The following is an 18,843-nucleotide window of genomic DNA, read 5'->3' on the forward strand; positions in this document are numbered from 1 at the left end:
CCGGAAGACGTCATTGGAATACGTCTACATACGTCAATGTGTGTTGGGACTACGTAAAGAATTGGTTCAAAGCACGTCAAACATAAGTTAGAAATAAGTTTCGCGTAAAAAAGACATTACCGCGACGTGTTTCGACTTATGAGTAGCTTATAAGTAGCCTTTGTGGACGTGTGTAAGTGTCCACATATCGTGTGTAAAACTTATCCCCATCGCATGCGGAACGTGTGTCATACGCCGAGTACGTCGTAAAATTTTGAACATGTTTAAAATTTCTTGACGTACTCTACTTACTACGAGGTATGATAGCGTACTTTAGCGTTCTACTCACGTATACCAAACTTACTCATACCGTATTTGAGGTGCCCCAACGTTTTAGACACATTTTTCTTAGGTCGGCATACGCTGGCAAGATCGCCAAGGTGTGACCGCGATGTTGTCACTTTCATTTCTACGGCAGTTATGATTCGAATCGTTGTGCATCAGCCTTTTAATAGGCTACGTCACGACATCGTCGGCGATGCGTGCAACGCGCTCTGCCTAAGTTAGACTATCGTTGGGCATCGGTTGTGTAGGCCAACAACAGGTTCAGCATTCGTTGGTATAAGTTATCTATAACACAACGAAACGTTCTGTGTCCGTTACCAATGCGTTATACATAAGACCAAGTCGCTATGAATACGTTCGAATCTTTAAAAAAAAACATCAAAAGTTAAACGTAAGCCAGCGTTTTACATACATTTTAATACGTTGCCATCGCTGGCTAAAACGTCAAGGTGTGACCGGGCCTTAATTCTGCTTTGGTGAAGGTTACCTTGGCTGTTAAATTTCCTGTTAAGTCACAACAACACCAGTAATAAAAAGGTATAGCAGTTTTCAGAACAGGAGTAGGAGGAGGAAGAGACAGGAGGAGAAGGCAACGACACTTCTCTTGAGTTGTCAAGCTCATTTTCAAACAGTGCAAATAATTTTAAAATGGACCTACCCAGTGAAGGAGGAATCAGGGGTCTTCTCTATGCGAATTTGGGAAGGTTCACAATGGACCAAATAAAATGGGCCAACTTCAACTCGCTGTGCATTGGTCTGTGGAGATTCAGATTCACTTCTTATATCATACCCGGTGAAGTATTATTGTCTGAGGTCCTTCTACTTGTATAATCTACATGTCAGACATTGCGCTGCTGTTATTATAACACTGCTGTTACATTGCACTACCTGTCGGACATATCTACCTCGTTGGCACCATTTCGGGTGATTTATGCACCATTTTCGAGAAGGCATGTGGTGGATTGACCCGTGAATAATCTCGGAGCTTATTCGTCCCTCCAATCTCTCCTCATCACATCGACACAAGTGACACATCATCCAAAACAGCTTGCAGTTCCCGTCTTCATCATCTATGATACAGCTTTCTCTGTGGACTCGGGTTCTTCTCCATGCTTTAGTGAAAGGAGGATTTCACCTTCTGAGGACTTGTAAGACTCGACTGTCCAGTCGGCTTCATCGTATGCGCACCCTCCAGACTAGATCCTTTTGCATGTGCTGCCAACCTTTTCACCTATTTATAACCCTCTGGGGTGGACTGCACAAACTACTTGCTTGAGATAAGTTGCCACATCGAGTCAAGTTAACTTGCAGCTGCATTGTTGTCTGGGACTGTTGTACTTATTTAATTTGGGGATCCTTAGGAAAGTCATTAAGTGTAACATTTAATTCGTATTATTGTGTTTAAGATAGACAGTAGGAATTAATAATCATTCTTTACAAAGTTACCCTTCTGTCTCCTGCCGTATATTAGTTTCACCCATAAAGCAACACTAAAGGCACATCAGTGCCTTTATTTATTTTCTGCCATGACACCCTCTGGGTTACCGGCGCACTCACTGCGGTGCCCCAACGTTGACATGTAGCTATATATACATATATATAAATATATAAATATATATATATATATATATATATATATATATATATATATATATATATATATATATATATATATATATATATTTGTATATACAGGGGGCTGCAAAAGTTGGTATACAGGAATGAAAAACAAAACGTGCGCACAAAACGTATTTTATTGATTATACAAGCATATCAATAATAACATACCAATAATAAACATCAGTAATAATCCTTACTGTATACCTACTTTTGCAGCCCCCTAATATATATATATATATATATATATATATATATATATATATATATATATATATATATATATATATATACATATGTACATGTTTATACTAGCAGAGTATGCTTACACATTGTGTACACATTGTGTAAGCATACATACCATGTTTCTCCATTGTCTCAGGTCACTCACCTGCATTTGATTTTTCATTTATTTATATTTTCATTTACGGATGCTTTCTGATGGTTCTGTGATTTTCCCCGGTGTATCGGCTTCGATGTCCATCGGCCCACAAAATTACTGTGCTTCCCCATTGTCTTGGGTCACTCACCTGCATTTTTTTCACGTTTTTTTTCTTTTCGTTTGTTTATATTTTTATCCCCCGCCGTGTGGCAGAAGGGGGATATTGTTGTCACCCAGGTCGTCCGGCTGTCCGTCCGGCTGTCCGTCCGTCCATCCGTCCATCCGTCCGTGCGGGCGTCAACATTTTTAGCTGTGAGTGCGATAACTCATAAACTGTTCGCCATATCGATTTGAAATTTGAGTCACACATGTACCACCTGAAAAGGAAGAACCCTATTGATTTTGGGCGTGGCCGGATCCAAGATGGCCGACTGGAGTGGCCATCTTGAAAAATATGTTTTTTGTAATAAATGGAAAACCGCTTATCTGATTTCAATTATTTTTGGTTACTACGTTCCTCACCCCTGGGGAACTTTTTCGAGATGATGACCAAATGATGTCTTGTTTCCAATTCACCTCCCTCATTATCTGGAATATGTATGACCTTTTTCATTCAATGGTGGGGGATTCCCCATCTCTGATGGTATATTTATATATGGATGTTGTCCAACGATTCTATGATTTTTTTTTCTGGTGTACTGGCTTCCATCTGGTGTACTGTGTACCGGGTGTACTGGCCGATGTCCATCAGCACGCAAAATTTCAGCCTTCTACGTCACCCGGAAGACACGGATCTTTAATATCATTCAGTCAATGGTTAGATAGAGCTTTATATATATATTATATATGTATATATATATATATATCTATAAATATTACTAATATTTTATATATATATATATATAAACATATATTTATATACATATATATATATATATATATTTATATATATATATATTTATATGTATATATATATTTATATATTTATATATATATATATTTATATGTATATATATATATATATATTTATATATATATATATATATATGTATATATATATATATATATATATATATATATATATATATATTGTTACGAATTTCGGCCCGTCCGGCGTGCGATCGGCCACGTAACTCGAATCATGACGTGTCGCCCACCGGAACGGACAATTCAGTCGTGACCCTCCTGGAACTACCGCCAGGAGTCAGTCACGGGTGGGGGTTTAACCTCACCATGATCGTGCCAATTGCCCACCCGCACTGGATAGGGTTGCTCGCCAAATTTGACCTACCTAAGTACCTGCGCGAGTGGTCGACCGGACGATCGTACCTCGCCGCAGGTCGACTTCGGACACAAACCGCTTAAGCGGCTCGTTCCGTGCTGCAGGGATAACCGAGCGGAGTTATCGTCGACCTCGACGGTTCAGATTATTTACTGGGTGTTTTAAACCCACTATCAATCCCTTACGTGATGCAAGATGGAACTTTCAAACAGAGGAAAGGATGCAACGAAACGAGAAACAGTTTGACAAGCAAGCACTTTATTTCACACACATGCACGTATGTACAGCCATGCAATCAATGTGGGAAAAGCAAAAAGGAAAATGCAACCAAAGCAAAAGCACTACTACCGACTATAATTATTTACAACACTTAAACAATTATACTTGTCGGGACTCGGCGCCACATCATGCATTCAAAATAAACAGGAAAGACCTCCCCATAGGCAGGGAGGTAGACAGGGTCCGTGGACCAAATGTGCACGGAACCTGGAGGAGCGGCCAGGTCCACGAGACCGAAAAGGTCTTACCCACGTCCTCGTGACGCGATGGCGGGCAAGCCGCAATGTCCGCGCAGCTGCGCCCCGACTACGTGCCCCTGGTGTGGTCGGTGAGCCCTCTCCGGCGTGCTCTGCGCCAGCACGGTTGGGTCGGCACCACAGTTAGGGTGGGGAATGAATGGGGCCACCGGCACTATCTTAGCGCGGATGGGGGGGGGAATTGTTGATGCTCAGGGTCGAGCGAGGGGAATGGCTGGCTGGCTTGGTCGCTTGTGAGAGCGAAGGTGGGTCGATTTCAATGATGAGACGAGCCCAGCGACGAGACGAGCCCAGCGACCAGCGACGAGATGACACCACGCTACAACTCTCCAACCTCTACGACGACCTCCGTCTTCACTCGACCAGCATGCATCGCCTTGTGCTCGCGTCTTTATAGACCGGAGGAGGAGCCTGTATGCGGATTTTAGGATCAAAACGCGATTGGAGGCGGAGCCACGCCACCCTCTGTTCAGCCATTGGCGTGGCAAAAAGGGGCGTGAGCCTCTTTTGATCCGAATTTCTCTCCCATAAAGAATCCACATTCATCGCACTTGGAGGTGGGGCCATACCGCCCGACGCTCGCCCATTGGACGGAGGAAAAGGGACGTGAAGCCTTCCTGATCCGAATTTCTCTCCCGTTAGGAATCCATTACACTCGCGGCTTGTCGCATTCGGCAGCAATCACCGAACGGCTTCAGACAGTACGACGTTTGGTGTTGACTGGTGGTGGGGTCGATGGTTGTGGAAGGAGAAAGGCGAAGGTGGTGGGGGGTTTGGTGGTTGGCGGGCGTCGTTTGGGAATGGCGGTGAAGCGATGTTTGTGGGATGGAGTTGTGGAGGTCAACAGGCAAAGGTGGTGGTGTTTGAGTTGTTGACGGCTTAATGGTCCAAAATAACAATAGAGAAAGAAAAATGGCTAACTCAAAGCGTCGCAGCCCGGATGAATCACACATATTCCCTCCAAACAACAGGTGTGGGCGAACTACACATGAACTTATCGATATATCTCACTTGAGGACCCTTTATGGTGTATTGCGAATTTCCACAGCCGTAACAATATATTTATATATCTTATATATATAGAAATATTATTTATATATATTTATATATATAATTTTTTCAAAAAAAATAATATATATATATATATATATATATATATATATATATATATATATATATATATATATATATATATATATATATATACACATATATATATATATATATATATATGTACTTAAATATATCTCGATCAGTTTTGTGTTTTTGTTGAATCATTTCAACGGTTGACGTTCAATGTCTGAATTTTCTTTTTCATAAATACTCGTTAGTTTTTTGAATTCCACCATGGAGTTTTAGTACTCCAAATTTTTGTTGCCATTTATGGTTGTTGTTACATTGTCTTCACATCATGCTATTGCCTTGATCTGGGACAAGAAAAATCTTTCATTACCTTTTTTGCCCCAATATATATATATATATATATCCCTGCAGACAGACTTGTAAAACTTAATTCTGAGGAGCAACTCGGTCTGAAAGACTGAAGTGCTTTTGACTTGGCAACCTGAGGAGCCACTTGATCATTTGTCACCTTCACAGGTTTTTATAGTGTGACTATTTTTGGAATAAGTGAGTGTGTTTTTATTTATTGGCTTGTTTATTCATTGGTGCATCACAATGTGGCTGCACTAATGTGGAATGTGGATTGTCCTCACCATGAGACTTGTTTATTTTCGCTGCAAGCGCTTGCACAGCCTGGGCTCAGCCGAATGTGCACACAAGCGTATCATATGTTATTGTGTCCGCAGAACAGACGGCAGATATTGATGTGGTGTGCTGTGCCAAAGAAAGCATTCAGTGCAGGCAGAGCGTGATTGAACGGGCCCATGTAAGGAAACAAAAGCAAACCTGCATTTCGTAAAATGTGTTGAAAAAAAAATGCAGGTTTCATCTTTCAGTTAATAACTCAGCACAAGAGTGGCAGCATTACTTTGTGTTAATGTGCATGCCACATGGATGGAAGGATCTTGCTTCGAGTCCAGTGTTGAGCATCTGCCATTCAGTTTTAGTTTATACCTCTAATCATGCATTTACACAGTTAAAGAAGCACAGTAAATGGCCATTCAGCTCGTCTCGCTGTGCAAGGTGTCCTCCCCAGTTAGCACTCTCGATATAAAGCAGTGCTCAGCTCTAAGCTGTCACTTGTGTAGATTGTGATGGGTTGAGAGGAACAGTTAGAAGGAAGGAGATGGGGATGAGAAAGGGAAGGGCAATAGTAAGAGGGGCAGAAGGATGAGGATTGTACATAACAGACAAGACACTGCCCTTCACAAAATAGAGTGGGGACAAGGAGACTAGAGTTTTGAGGGTAGCTTTTCGTTATTATTTTTGGAGGGGACAGTTCAGTGAGGGTTAAATTAACACGGATTACATATTCACAATTAACAAGACCAACATTATTAGGATCAAAACAGTCCCAATATATGGTGGCGTTGCAGCATCTAAATCCAGTATCGGACTGATGCTCTGTCTAACCAGATGAGAAGCACGATATTTCATGCCACCGTAAAAACAGTATTGTTATACAATCCGGACACTTGGACGTTGACCGAGACCTTTCAGCGGGAAATTGATGCTAAACACTCGCACCTTCTTATAGTGGCCTTCAAGATACAGTATATTGGCCGATGCGGATCACTAATGAGGAGTTTTACCAGCGTGTCAAGCTCAAACCACCGAGCCAAGTGTTGCGAGCACAGAGGCTGTGACTGGCTCGACATATTTGATCTGAAGAGTATATTACAGTCAAACAATCCAACAAGTGTTGATCTGGCATCCCACATAGCAGTTGCGTCATGGTCAAGGACACACCTGGACTTATCTTGATGGGCTCTTGTTGGATTGTGATGCCTCTGATCTGGGATGTTGTATTGCTGAGATCTGAACATTGACCAATATTAGGGTTATCTGACATCCCTACTTAAAGGCTTTACATGTATTTTGTACTTGTACCTGTGTCCTGTACTTACCGTAATCATTGTATATGCCATATCATTATTATTATTATTATTATTATTATTATTATTATATTACAAGGCCTCCTCAGCAGCTTGATGGTCTCTGCTCTGGTCTCCTCTCCTGGCTGGGCATGCCTGCCTCACACCTTGCTCAGCTTGATGCCATGGAAATCAAGGCCTTCAAAATCATTGGAATCGTCCGTGATGAACCTGAGTCTCTGGGCCTATCGCTTTCACATCGCAGCCAGGTCGCTGGTTTCTCTTCCCCCCCCCCCCTACTGCCTCCTTTCTGGTCTTGCATGACCTTGTCCCCTTTCCATACTCTGTCCATCCCTCCCCCCTCCAGGTTTCTACAGGTCGCACATAGTCTGCAAGTAACACCCTTCTGGTGAAACTCTCAAAATCCAGACTCACTTCTCACCTTTACCCATTTGTTCCTATTTTTCCCCCACCTGTGGAAACAACTTCCTCAGTCTCTTCAATGTCTTTCTTCCTTCCAGAGCTTCAACACAGCTGTTCACCTTCTCAGTTGATCCCCCATCCACAACCATTATCCTTTCTTCCCTCATTAACCCTCCCCAAGCCCACCTCATTCCGAGTTTCCATTTTTATTCTTCCACTTCTGTGATTGAGAGTTTTCAGCTGTATCCATCTTGTTCATCCCCTGTGCCTTTCCCTTGCCCCCATTCTTCCCCACATTCCTTATTTCTCCAGGTCTCCCCCTATTTTGTCCCTCAACCCTGCTGGTGGTGTCCCCCCCCCCTCTTTCTGCTGTTTTTTATGTTGTTGTTGTTGTTCTGTTACATCCTGATCTGCTCCTCCACGAGCCTCAACACTGTTTACAAAAAAAATGTTTTGTCTCTGGTCTCTGGCTTTGCTCTGAGGGTGTGTAGGGTGTTATGAACGTGTTTGGTGTGAGGCAGGCGTAGTGGGGAGCCTGTTATTACGAAGGCACCAATTTGGATAAATCTGTACTAATCCCCAATTAGTGCAAATCCCACAGAAAATGGGCAAGTCAACAACTTGTATCTTTGGTTGTTGGATTTAACTTGGAAGAGTTAACCAACCTTTCTGAAACCTGGCCAAAACCAGTAAAAACATATAGGTTGCTTTTGCTTCCCAAACCAATATTATGCTCTTCCCCTGTTGTCTATAATAACCACGGCTCTGTTGCACACCGCTCTACACCACGCCCTGACCTTCCACTGCCCTTTTTCCTTTGTCAAACAAGTTTGTGGAAAAACTCGATGAAGGGAAAAGTTTTGCCTGCTCCTACAAGCAGCTTTGTGAGCCTCATAAGTGTATTCTGTAACCTCAGTGGGCAGCAGGCAGGTAAAGGCACGAGGCAGAAAACAAGTACAAGATGGGCGAACAAGCTGAACCTTGCAGTTTAAGTGTCGATTGGTGTTGTATTCAGATGACCTGCTTGATTTTTCCGTCAATATGTAAGAAGTTAATGTATGTTTTTTTTTAATTTTATACATTTTAATCGCAATATTATTATACTTTCATCTGCTTGCAGAATAAGTACAAGCATGGTCTGCAGTAGCATCCGATTGATATGCTGGTGCTTACCTATTGTCAACCACAAAAGCTGTATTTGCCTCTCAGGAAACGCATAACAGCGAGTCCGAACAGGTCTGCCTTTTATGAGTATCTTTGATGATTCCTGAGCTCATTTTTTTGGATGCGCCATCTATCTGTCATGACCTGCTAGCCACATGTCGGATTACTAGGTGAAACTCGTCACCTCACCAAAAATAAACGTTGCGTGAGTAATACTTTGCACTTGCACCTCCTCTCTGTTCCATGCACAAGGTAACAGAATGCAAGCACACATTTTGTTGTAGATAGATTGTACAACAATTGCCCCAAGGAATTGTTTGAGTCTGTGCAATTACTACCTTTGGTGAAGTACGACATTTTCAAGCAATACCAATGAGAACCACTCAGTTAATCAGCATTTTTGTAAGTTTCATTTTAAATCAGACATTCAATGTAAAACTGTGAAGCTGTTTTTATTTCTTTAATGGAAAGATGCAATTTGAGAGAAAAGACGTTCGACTTCCTCAGGAAAGAAAATAGTGATTCCAAGGTCTTTTCCAAGTTTTTTTTTTTTTTTTTTTTTTTAAACAATCTTACCCTTCCACATTATGACTATATACATCCCAGACTGTAAGCTGGACACAGGTGGTGCCAAAAGTTTTATTTCGTGTGCAACTCAAAATGCCTCAAGTTTGTCTTGCCGACTTACTTCGGCTTTGCTGGAAGGTTGTGAGAATTTTTGGACCCATCAGCCGAGAATTTGTTCTCTGTGGGCTGTTTGTTGCACGGCTCTTGATACAGAAGAAGGAATAAAAGCTATTTCCCATGCCCATACTCAGCTGGTGAGCGTGAGAGTAGATGATGTCTGGCAGTATTTGGGTGAAGGTGAAGAATAGGGTCGCAGTTTAAAATTGGGCAGCCAATCTTGGTGAGACGTATCTGGTTTTAGAGCATGGTCTTGGGATCAAGGTCAGTATTTGATTTCAGAGAGAGAGAGAGAGAGAGACAGTTTAGGGTTGCACTTGGGGTCAGGGATAAGGTCTTGGCACTGAACCGAAAAGGAGAGAGAGGTTTGAGTTAAAGCCATTCTTTAGCCAATGTGTAGGGGGAGTGGAGTGAGTAGAAAGTGTAGAAGGCTGGAGTCATCGAAAGCCTTTGAGTGTGTGTGGCGTTGGCTGAGGGTTTGGGGGTGGGGGTGGGGGCGGGTAGCAGGAAATTCTTTTTGAATGAACACGTGGCATCTCACACAGCCATGCACTTTTACGATGGCGTTACTGTTTGATTTCTGAACAGACCATGTTGGAAGACAATGTCTGCCGCCGGAGAAAGGTGGGTAACTCCTGTTCTCACCACAATGGCCAAAATTCAGGTGTGCTTGTTGTGGTGGAGAGATTCATCGTGCGTTTGTTCTGGGATTGCTTCATTTCCTCGAGTTCTTCAGAAAATGCATCATAAATAACTGTCATGCATTGCAATGTAAATAAATGTTGATAATGCAAATTACGAACTTTTGGTTTAATATTCCATTACAGTACCCTTCTAAGACATTCAAATATATTGTTATGGTAGGACAGGTGTAGTTGTTGGTCTTATGGAAAGAATTGTAATATTAGAACTTGAATTGCACTTTTTAAAGCAAATTGGTTGCACAAACTAGCTGTCGCTCATAGCACGCCTTTGTTGTTCTTGTGATCTGGAATTTGGCAACATATTGTGCAGCTTCAAGCACAGACAACCACATTTCTGGCAGTTTATTTTCTGGCTGTGGGATGCAAAGGAAATGAAAGTTTTTTTTTTCACTTTTGTGTTTATGTGACTGGGTGATTAATGGGAGTCCATTCCCAGCTGTGAAACAACTACAAATTATCATTCTAGTTGTTGCTTTTCATGGTGTATGAGGCCATTTGTGGTTGTGCAGATCTAACAATGTTTATAAGGTGATTGTGCGATTGATCGTGAAAATTTATTGACTGTGTGTGACTCCTTCCTTGATGAAGTGCCTCAGTGATATGAACATCATGTCGGAACCATTGCACATCTTACTGTCGCAGGCAGGTGTTGAGTAAGCTTTGCCAGATGCATATTAGTAAATATCTGGGAGTGCATCACTTCCTGTACAGTTTAGGTCTTTGACCACTTGGAAGTGCTGACTTTTTTTTCAAATAGAATAAAATAAACTTGTTTAAAAATAATACCTGCATTTTTCCAGAGTAGCTTAAACCCAGTTGTAAGTGTGCAGTGAAATTGTAAATCTGTGCTTCCGATGTGGATTCTTCAAATGAAACGTTTTCAAGTATCTCCACCATTTGGAGATACCGACAACCGTACAATAATGTGGTGTGAGCAAGGAGCGGAGGTACCACACTTTAAATCTGCTTGGAAATGAGGGGTCATTAATACTAATTGCGGTACTTGGCTACTGGCTTGGCAAATTGTGGTATTTACTCTTGGTGATGCTTTTTATTTGAGGATTTATTTTTCATTCTACAACAGGAAAAAGTAACACTGGCAAACTTGTATATATATTTTTTATCAACCAAAACATTCACAGTAAAAACTGCAACCATGTTATCTTCAATGTTTAGTCCAATCAAGATTTTGCGATACTAAAGGGCCAAGGTATAAAATATTATTTAGCAACAACAAAAAACAGGGATGTAATGTCACTTTAATTTTAAGAAAGCTTCAATAAACTCCGTAAAGGAGCATGATATTCGGATAAGACGAATATATCAGAGCTCTGTAAATATACCCTGTGTATGCATGTACAGCACACTCCTTCAAGTAAATAATCTCTCGGATAGCTTAATATGGAATATTATAAAACAGTAATCCCTCAATTAACGTTGATTCGGTTAATGTGTTTTGGTTACGTCACTGATACAAGAGAGACAAGAAAAAGAGTAATCAGAGATTGCAAACCCTCACCAGGACTTGTTTTGTGTGGTATTTGTGTCGTTTTGTGTGACGTTTGTGTACTGGTGTGTTACGTAATTAATAAAACATAATTATAACTGCTGGCAGTGATGACCAGGTACCAAGACGTCCCGCTTTGATTGGACACCTGACCCATGACGTTTTTTTAAATTATTATTCAATTGAATTCAGAATGGGATTAAAAATAAATTCAATTCAAATCAAATGGAAGACCAAATAGGTAAAGTCCTGCATTGGAATCATCAGAAGGAACCCAAACAAGCAAAAAGCAAAGATGAAGTCATCAGGAGGAGCCTGAATAGGATTCGCATTTCAGCTGCCACTTCTCTCCCCTCAAACCCATCCAGGCACAGCCAAGTGAGCATTATTCAAAAAAAAAAAAAATCAAAAATAACCCAGATCAAAAAAATTAATAATTCTGACTGCCAGACCATGCATCTGATCAAGTTGAAATTTAAAATATGTATTTCCCCATCTCTACTATATCATAAATTTGAAGTTTTACGTCGATTGATTAAGCATTCCAGAGAAAACATGATTTCATATTTTTCTTCATTCCAATGTGGCTGCCAAACCATGTGACCTATCATTTATTACTTTACAAACTTGTGCACCCATGGCTTGGGGCACATTTGTGTGAAGTTTCCCTTCGATGTGTCCAGCCATTCTGGAGATGAATATTTTAATACGTTTTCGGGTAAATCCAATATGTCTGCCAAACCATGTGACCTATGACATCATATGTGTGAACCTTTTGTTATTCGTGGATTGGCGGTCATACCTGTAAAGTTTTGCCTCGATCTGTTTTCGAAAATGATTTCTGAAGGTTTTTGTTTTTTTTTTTAAACAATATGGCTGCCGAATCACGTGAGGGATGATTTCATCAAAAAAAATTTTCTGTGGACCATTTTATCTCTTGACGACCTTCAAAAATGTTCATACTGAACAGTTGTTGCGTTCTACATATGCAATTATGACATCATAATGAAGGCACCGATGGCGTCATATAAATCACTTATTTCCCATGAGGAGTACGTGCTATGTGCCAAGTTTCAATTTTTTGCTTGGTGTGGTTTCAGAGATAGAGGTCCAAAGTTTTTCCATTTTTTCAACATGGCTGCCACACCACATGACCTATGACATCATGCTTATGATTAAAACATTCTACACGAGTAATCGCTCCTGTGATGAAAATTTCGTCTCAATCCGACAAGCGGTTGTGGAGAAAAACACTAAAGTTCTGTGCGGACAACAAACAAACAGACCCAAATGCAATACCCTCTCCTTCGGCGAGGGTAACAGAAGGGCACTCAGGAAAGCGCATACCTCCGCCACGCAATGCCTGATCCACAAGAACATATCGGGCCCAATACCTTATTGGAATATCATGCTATACAGTACTATATCGTTTTTGGTCATATGTCTCAATGGTGAAGAATCACTTAAAAAATTAAATTATTCTCATATCCATATATGGATTCAGAGCTTCATGAAAATGGAATCAATTGGTCCTTGTCACATACCCAACCTGTCAAACAAGTTTCATCCGAATCCGTCCATAACTTTTTGAGATATCGTGTTATATATCGGTTTAGCCCTATCTCTCAATGGTGAAGAATCACTTTTAAAATTATTGGATCCAGATGTGGATTCGGATCTTCACCAAAATTGAATCGATTCTTCCTTGTCACGCACCTAATGTGTCCACCGAGTTTCGTCCTCTTTTTTTTTTCACCCAGATCCGGATCTTCATCAAAATCTAATCAGTTCGTCCTTGTCACACACCCAACCTGCCCACATAATTTCATCCGGATCTGTCCACAACTTTTTGAGATATCCTGCACACAAACCAACAAATAGACAAACAAACAGACAAACAAACAGACACAATGACAGGGGTGAAAATGTAACCTCCTTCCAGCTTAGGTGGCAGAGGTAACAATTTGTTGAGAAATTAAACTTGAGGTTTGAAAGCATTTCAATGCTGGAGAACGAGCGGTTGATAATTATCGGGACAACGCTGGGGCTGTCCCATTAACCCCACCACTCGCCTCCTCCACTCAACCCCATCTTTACAAAGAACCCCCACACCTATTTCTGGTGAGTGTCATATTATTTTAATTTATATTTATTTTATTTTTAGAAATACAAGTTATTTTAAAATATTATTTCATTGAGGTACGTAATATACATGAAGAGTGTATCTCAACCTTTAATGTTTTTTGTTTTTTTTGACAAGATAAATTATGTTCAAAATGACCTCACTCCGGTTTATACATTAATTGTTATGGGGAAATGTGATTTGCCGAACGTTGTTTCACTGAAAGTCACATTTTTCAAAACACAATTATGTTAAGTGAGGACCAAGTGGAAATATAAGTTGATAAATACCGCAAGTCTTTTGTTCTTTTTTTTGCAATGAAATAAATCAATCTCAAACATCATTTTAAAGTGTCTCTCCAGTATGATGGTTGACTAATGTCATGGACAGCAGCCATGGTTCGACTCTTTTTTTCGTGTTTCACATTCATTTAAAATCTCCATGGTATTTTATTGTCAATTGTGAGTGTAAGTGGAATGCCGGTTGGTGGTTGCCATGGATTGTCAATCGAAAGAAGTACAATGGAATGCAAGTCCTTGCGTAGGCCAGTGTCACTCTGCATCAGTGGATGAGATAAACTGCATTTTATCAACTAACAGTTGATAAGAGTCTGTGTAGTGCCATGGGAAACTTGGTGCAGCTGTGATACATCTATATATATATATTTTTAACATCAGCCCTTTATTTTATAATAAGCAGCTCACCATATGACGGGATTGGGGCAAAGCCTCCAGTACCCCCATTCCTTGATGATAGGAGGAAAAGCACGGGGAAAACTTCTGAGGTCAGATTGCGGTGGTGTGTGGCGGGGTGGTGCTGAGGTGCTACCAACCAGACGACGGTCTCCTCGGGTTAACCTGAGGTTTCTTCGATCTGAGAGAGAGACTTAACTCCTTCAGTACCAGGTCTCTTCGGAGAATCCTTGGCTATCGCTGGTCAGACTTTGTGTCCAATGAGCGGTTGCTGAGAGAGACTCAAATGAGATTTGTTACCTGCATAGTCCGTGAGCGTCAGCTGCGGCTGTGTGGACATGTGGCTCGTTTTCCTGATGCTGATCCTGCTCACCAGATTCTCTCAGCAAGGGAGCCTTGTGAGTGAAAGAAGCCAACAAGCCGACCACATTCCTCGTGGTTGCAGCAGGTTGATCGGCATCTCAAGTTGATGTGGATGGTCCAGGCATTTGCCTAGGGGATGACCAGATGGAGGCCCCTGGAGTACCGGCAGAAAGTGGATGCAGCGATGCACTGCTCCAGCAAATGCTCTCATACCTGACCTGACCTGCCCTTTTTTGCTATGGGAAAGGGCTCACATAACAATAGGAAGTATAATAGGTTTGGTGAAGTACAACAATAGGCCTAGTGTTGGCTTAACGGTTAAAGAGCAGGTTTTTTTTGTGTATACCTTGTCGAGGCTCGTATGAGAGCTAACACACAACACACATCAAGGGGGCATGAGACGAGGGGAGGGAGTGGGAAGGACAAAATAGTGGGGAACAGAGACATTTGGAGATCTGTGGAAGGGAGAGGGATAGAATGGGGAATAGAAGATGGACATTACAGGGACTTTCAGAAAGGAAAGCAGGGAATTTGAAGGAGGTGGGCTTGGGTGGATTATCGGGCGTAGAAAAGATCGAGGATTTGGATGGGGGATGATAAGAGGTGGTGGTGAACAGCTGTTTTGAAGGCCTGGAGGGAAGAATGGGAATGAGTAGAGTGAGGGAGTTTATTCCAAAGGCAGGAAAAAAGAGGAATGAAAGAGTGAAGGTGAGCAGTGATTCGTGATTTTGGTAGTTTTACCAGAAGGGGGTTGTTGGCGGACCTTGAGCGCCCTGCGGAAATGTGGTGGGGACAAATCGCAGAGAGAGCAGGGGGGGCGAGGCTGGAGAGGAAACGGTCGAAGACAGAAAGACCACCGACCAACCTGCGGTGATTGAGTGAGAGACCCAAAGACTCAGCCTCATTGCGGGAGATGCCAATGATCCGAAATGCCCTGGTTTCTACAGCGTGAAGCCGAGAAAGGTGGGAGGCAGGAGCACCAGCCCAGAGGGGAGAGCAGTACTCCATCAGGCTATGGACAAAAGCTTTGTAAGTGGTCAGGAGCTCAGGTGGGCCGAGGAAGGACCTTGCACGATGGAGGATTCCCAGTCGGCGACTGGCTTTGGAGGTGAGGTTTGAAATGTGGCTTTCCCTGGAAAGGTCATGGCAGATAGTGAGACCCAGAAGCTTGAAAGAAAAGACTTCTTCCAGAGGATTGTTGAGAAAGTGGATGGGGGGGTTTTCTAAACGGTCCTTTCGAAGAGACATCGTGAGAGTGTGAGATTTGTCCGGATTGAAAGACATGTTCCACGTGTTGGACCAGTTTGTGATTTTATCCAGATCAGTAGTGAGTGAAGAAGCTGCTGCTTGCCGATCTGAGGGATGGCCAATGGTACGGCAGAGGGTGGAGTCATCAGCAAAGAGATATAGAGGATTTTCCAGAGAGTCGGAGAGATCATTGATGAAAACCAGAAAAAGAACAGGGCCCAGAACGCTACCTTGAGGAACTCCAGCCTGGACAGGAAGGAGGGATGAAAGAACTCCATTTAGGGCCACATGTTGACTGCAACAGGAGAGGAAGTCTGCGAGACATGAGTGGAGATGGCCTTGGATACCATAGGAAGAGAGTTTGGTGAGTAGGGCAGGGTGCCAGACTGTGTCAAAAGCACGTGATATGTCCAGGGATACGGCTCGGATTTCCTGTCTGGCATTGAGGACCTCCATCCATTGATGGGAGAGCAGAAGCAGCATATCCAGGGTTGAGTGACCTGGTCTGAAACCAAATTGATGATCAGAAATCAAGTCATTGGAGAAGAGGAAGGATTTGATGTCTGAAGCGATGATGGATTCCATAACCTTGCTGATGATTGGGAGAAGGCTGATTGGTCTGTAGTTGCAGGGATCTGTTTTTGCACCTTTTTTGTGCAGGGCAGTGATGTTTGCTGATTTCCAAGCAGATGGCAGATGGCCTTGAGCAAATGAGAGGGTGAATAGAACAGAGAGAGGGTGAGCAAGAGCAGAAGAGCAGGCTTTGAGGACACGTGGGCTGATGCCGTCTGGACCGGTTGCAGAATTTGTATGTGCAGTAAGTAAGCATTACATTATTGGGTTGCTCTCTGACCCCCCCCTCCCAACCCTAACTCTGTCCTATCCTCCTCACATCCTCCTCACATCCTCCTCCCACTCATAAATGCAAACGGGCATTCCCACATCAAAATGGCGGACTATTTCACGCTTTTCTCTGCCTTATCATGCTATCAATGACTTCACAGAAACCCGTCATGTTTGCCTGTCCAACTCACAATCCCACGAGATATGCAGAAACCCCGTGGCATTGCAACTCTCAAGTGACCATGAGCATGCCAAATGTACCAATAAACGACCAAAAACCAATTATCTTCTTCCTGGTACATATACAGTATACACATCGTTGAAAGTAGATAACGACGGATGTTTTCTTCACAATGTCGTGAGTTTCCCGGAAGTCCTTGGACAAAGTCATGAGTTTTATGCTCCTGGTCAGGACGTTGAAGAGTAATTACACAGAAATAATAGGAAGGACCTGTGTAACCTTCACGGTAAAAGCCATGCTTGAGAGAATGCCACATACTAGTTATTTTGGCAGTGTATAGACAACAGACCACTGCCTCGATCATGAGGCCTGTCTTCAGAAGACCCATGATGCCGATCAGCTCAAAATCCTGTCTGTCACTTTGGTTATTTTACACTGAAATCGGGAATCGCAAGAAGCAGACGAGGCTCTTAACTCTTTTAAAATCAATGGGTTTATTTCCCGAACCAAATGGATTAAAATAACCAGGAAATGGTGATCGCCACGGAGGAGTATGGCGGCAGGTTTTGGAAAGGAAAGGAAGAAGGGGGAACATGGAATCGATAAATAACTAATTATGTTCAATCCAAATAAAATGTATGGCACCACGCACCAGATTTATTCAAAGACGGGGATAGGGAATGTGTACCGGATGAGCCTTAGCTGCTGGTGAACGAGCAGGTGATGAGAGGAGAGGAGAGGAGCATGAGATGACGAAACACATGAGAGGACAACAAATGGGGCAAGGCAGGAACGACAAAGCAGGGCCACTGCAACAGCAGGAACAGGAGAAGGCAGGCAAGCAGCAGCATGGGCAGAGCAACTGTTTTCTCTGCAGCACACACACCATCTCCTTCTCTGTTGGTACAATCCCTCCTCTCTACTCTTTCTTTGTGCCCAACCCTCTACTCTCCTCAGCCATGACTTCTTCCTTCTCCTTGCTCCTCTTCGTGCCCCCACTCCTGTCGACTTGCTCTCGCGAGACATGACCAAAAACTCTGCCCACTCGGGGCAATGACAACTCCGCCCCTCGGGAGGTGATGAAACGCTCCTCCCCTCACTGTCTGGACAGCACAGCCTCTCTTCTCGATTTTATCTGGTGGGACATTACAAGGGGTGAAACGCACAACTTCCGTAACCTTAATCCCTAATTAGTTATTACCACGTACCATCCCCTGTATGGTGCACATTCAAACAAGACAATCCTTAAGTTAATGTTTCCCTACTTAATCACATCTAGATGGGCGAACTACTCTTACACAGACCATGCTACTCTATACACTTCTATGTGTTCTAAGGAGGTAATGTCTAACCCTCCCCCCCCCCACCTCCCCCACAAACGTAACAATACATCAATAACAAGTGCTTCGGGTTTAAACCATAAATAAATATCCTTCTCCAGTGGCTTTTAAACGGGCAAACTATGGTGGGAATTACTTCAACATGTGTTTATGTCACAAATACGATGTTTAATGATAAACACATGAAATAATAATGTATTTATATTGTAAATGATGGTGAAACCCACATGCTTAGCTTTTATACACAACCACTTCCTAAATACACAAACAGATCCAACAATTTAAACAATGCTCTCATTTCTATATAGAATGTATTTATTTGTTTAAAGCAGAACACATGGATTTCAAAATTTACTGTCTTCATGCGTTATTGCTTTAAACATTAATATGATGATATTTTATGACATCTTTTTGAAGCATTTTCCACATGCAAAT

General features: G+C 42.3%; 1 protein-coding gene across 12 annotated transcripts in view; it reads left to right on the forward strand.

Moving 5' to 3' along the window:
- LOC147018531 (forkhead box protein P1-like) overlaps positions 1-18,843 on the forward strand; it is a 227,106-nt gene that overhangs the window by 101,312 nt on the left and 106,951 nt on the right. The window contains exon 1 of one of the 12 annotated variants that reach the window (XM_085898264.1): positions 8,787-8,929. The exons of 10 other annotated variants lie outside the window; for them this stretch is intronic. Coding sequence is in view for 1 of the 2 variants with exons in the window: in XM_085898262.1 (XP_085754388.1) it covers positions 10,000-10,032 (33 nt within the window). In the remaining variant the exon portion in view is untranslated. Of the gene's footprint in view, positions 1-8,786; positions 8,930-9,923; positions 10,033-18,843 lie in introns of those variants that run through there. One more of the 12 variants, XM_085898262.1, reaches the window with a different exon arrangement.

This window comes from Eptatretus burgeri, chromosome 10, assembly GCF_056783735.1.
Source record: "Eptatretus burgeri isolate ZD-2024b chromosome 10, Ebu_testis_v1, whole genome shotgun sequence".
Taxonomy (NCBI): domain Eukaryota; kingdom Metazoa; phylum Chordata; class Myxini; order Myxiniformes; family Myxinidae; genus Eptatretus; species Eptatretus burgeri.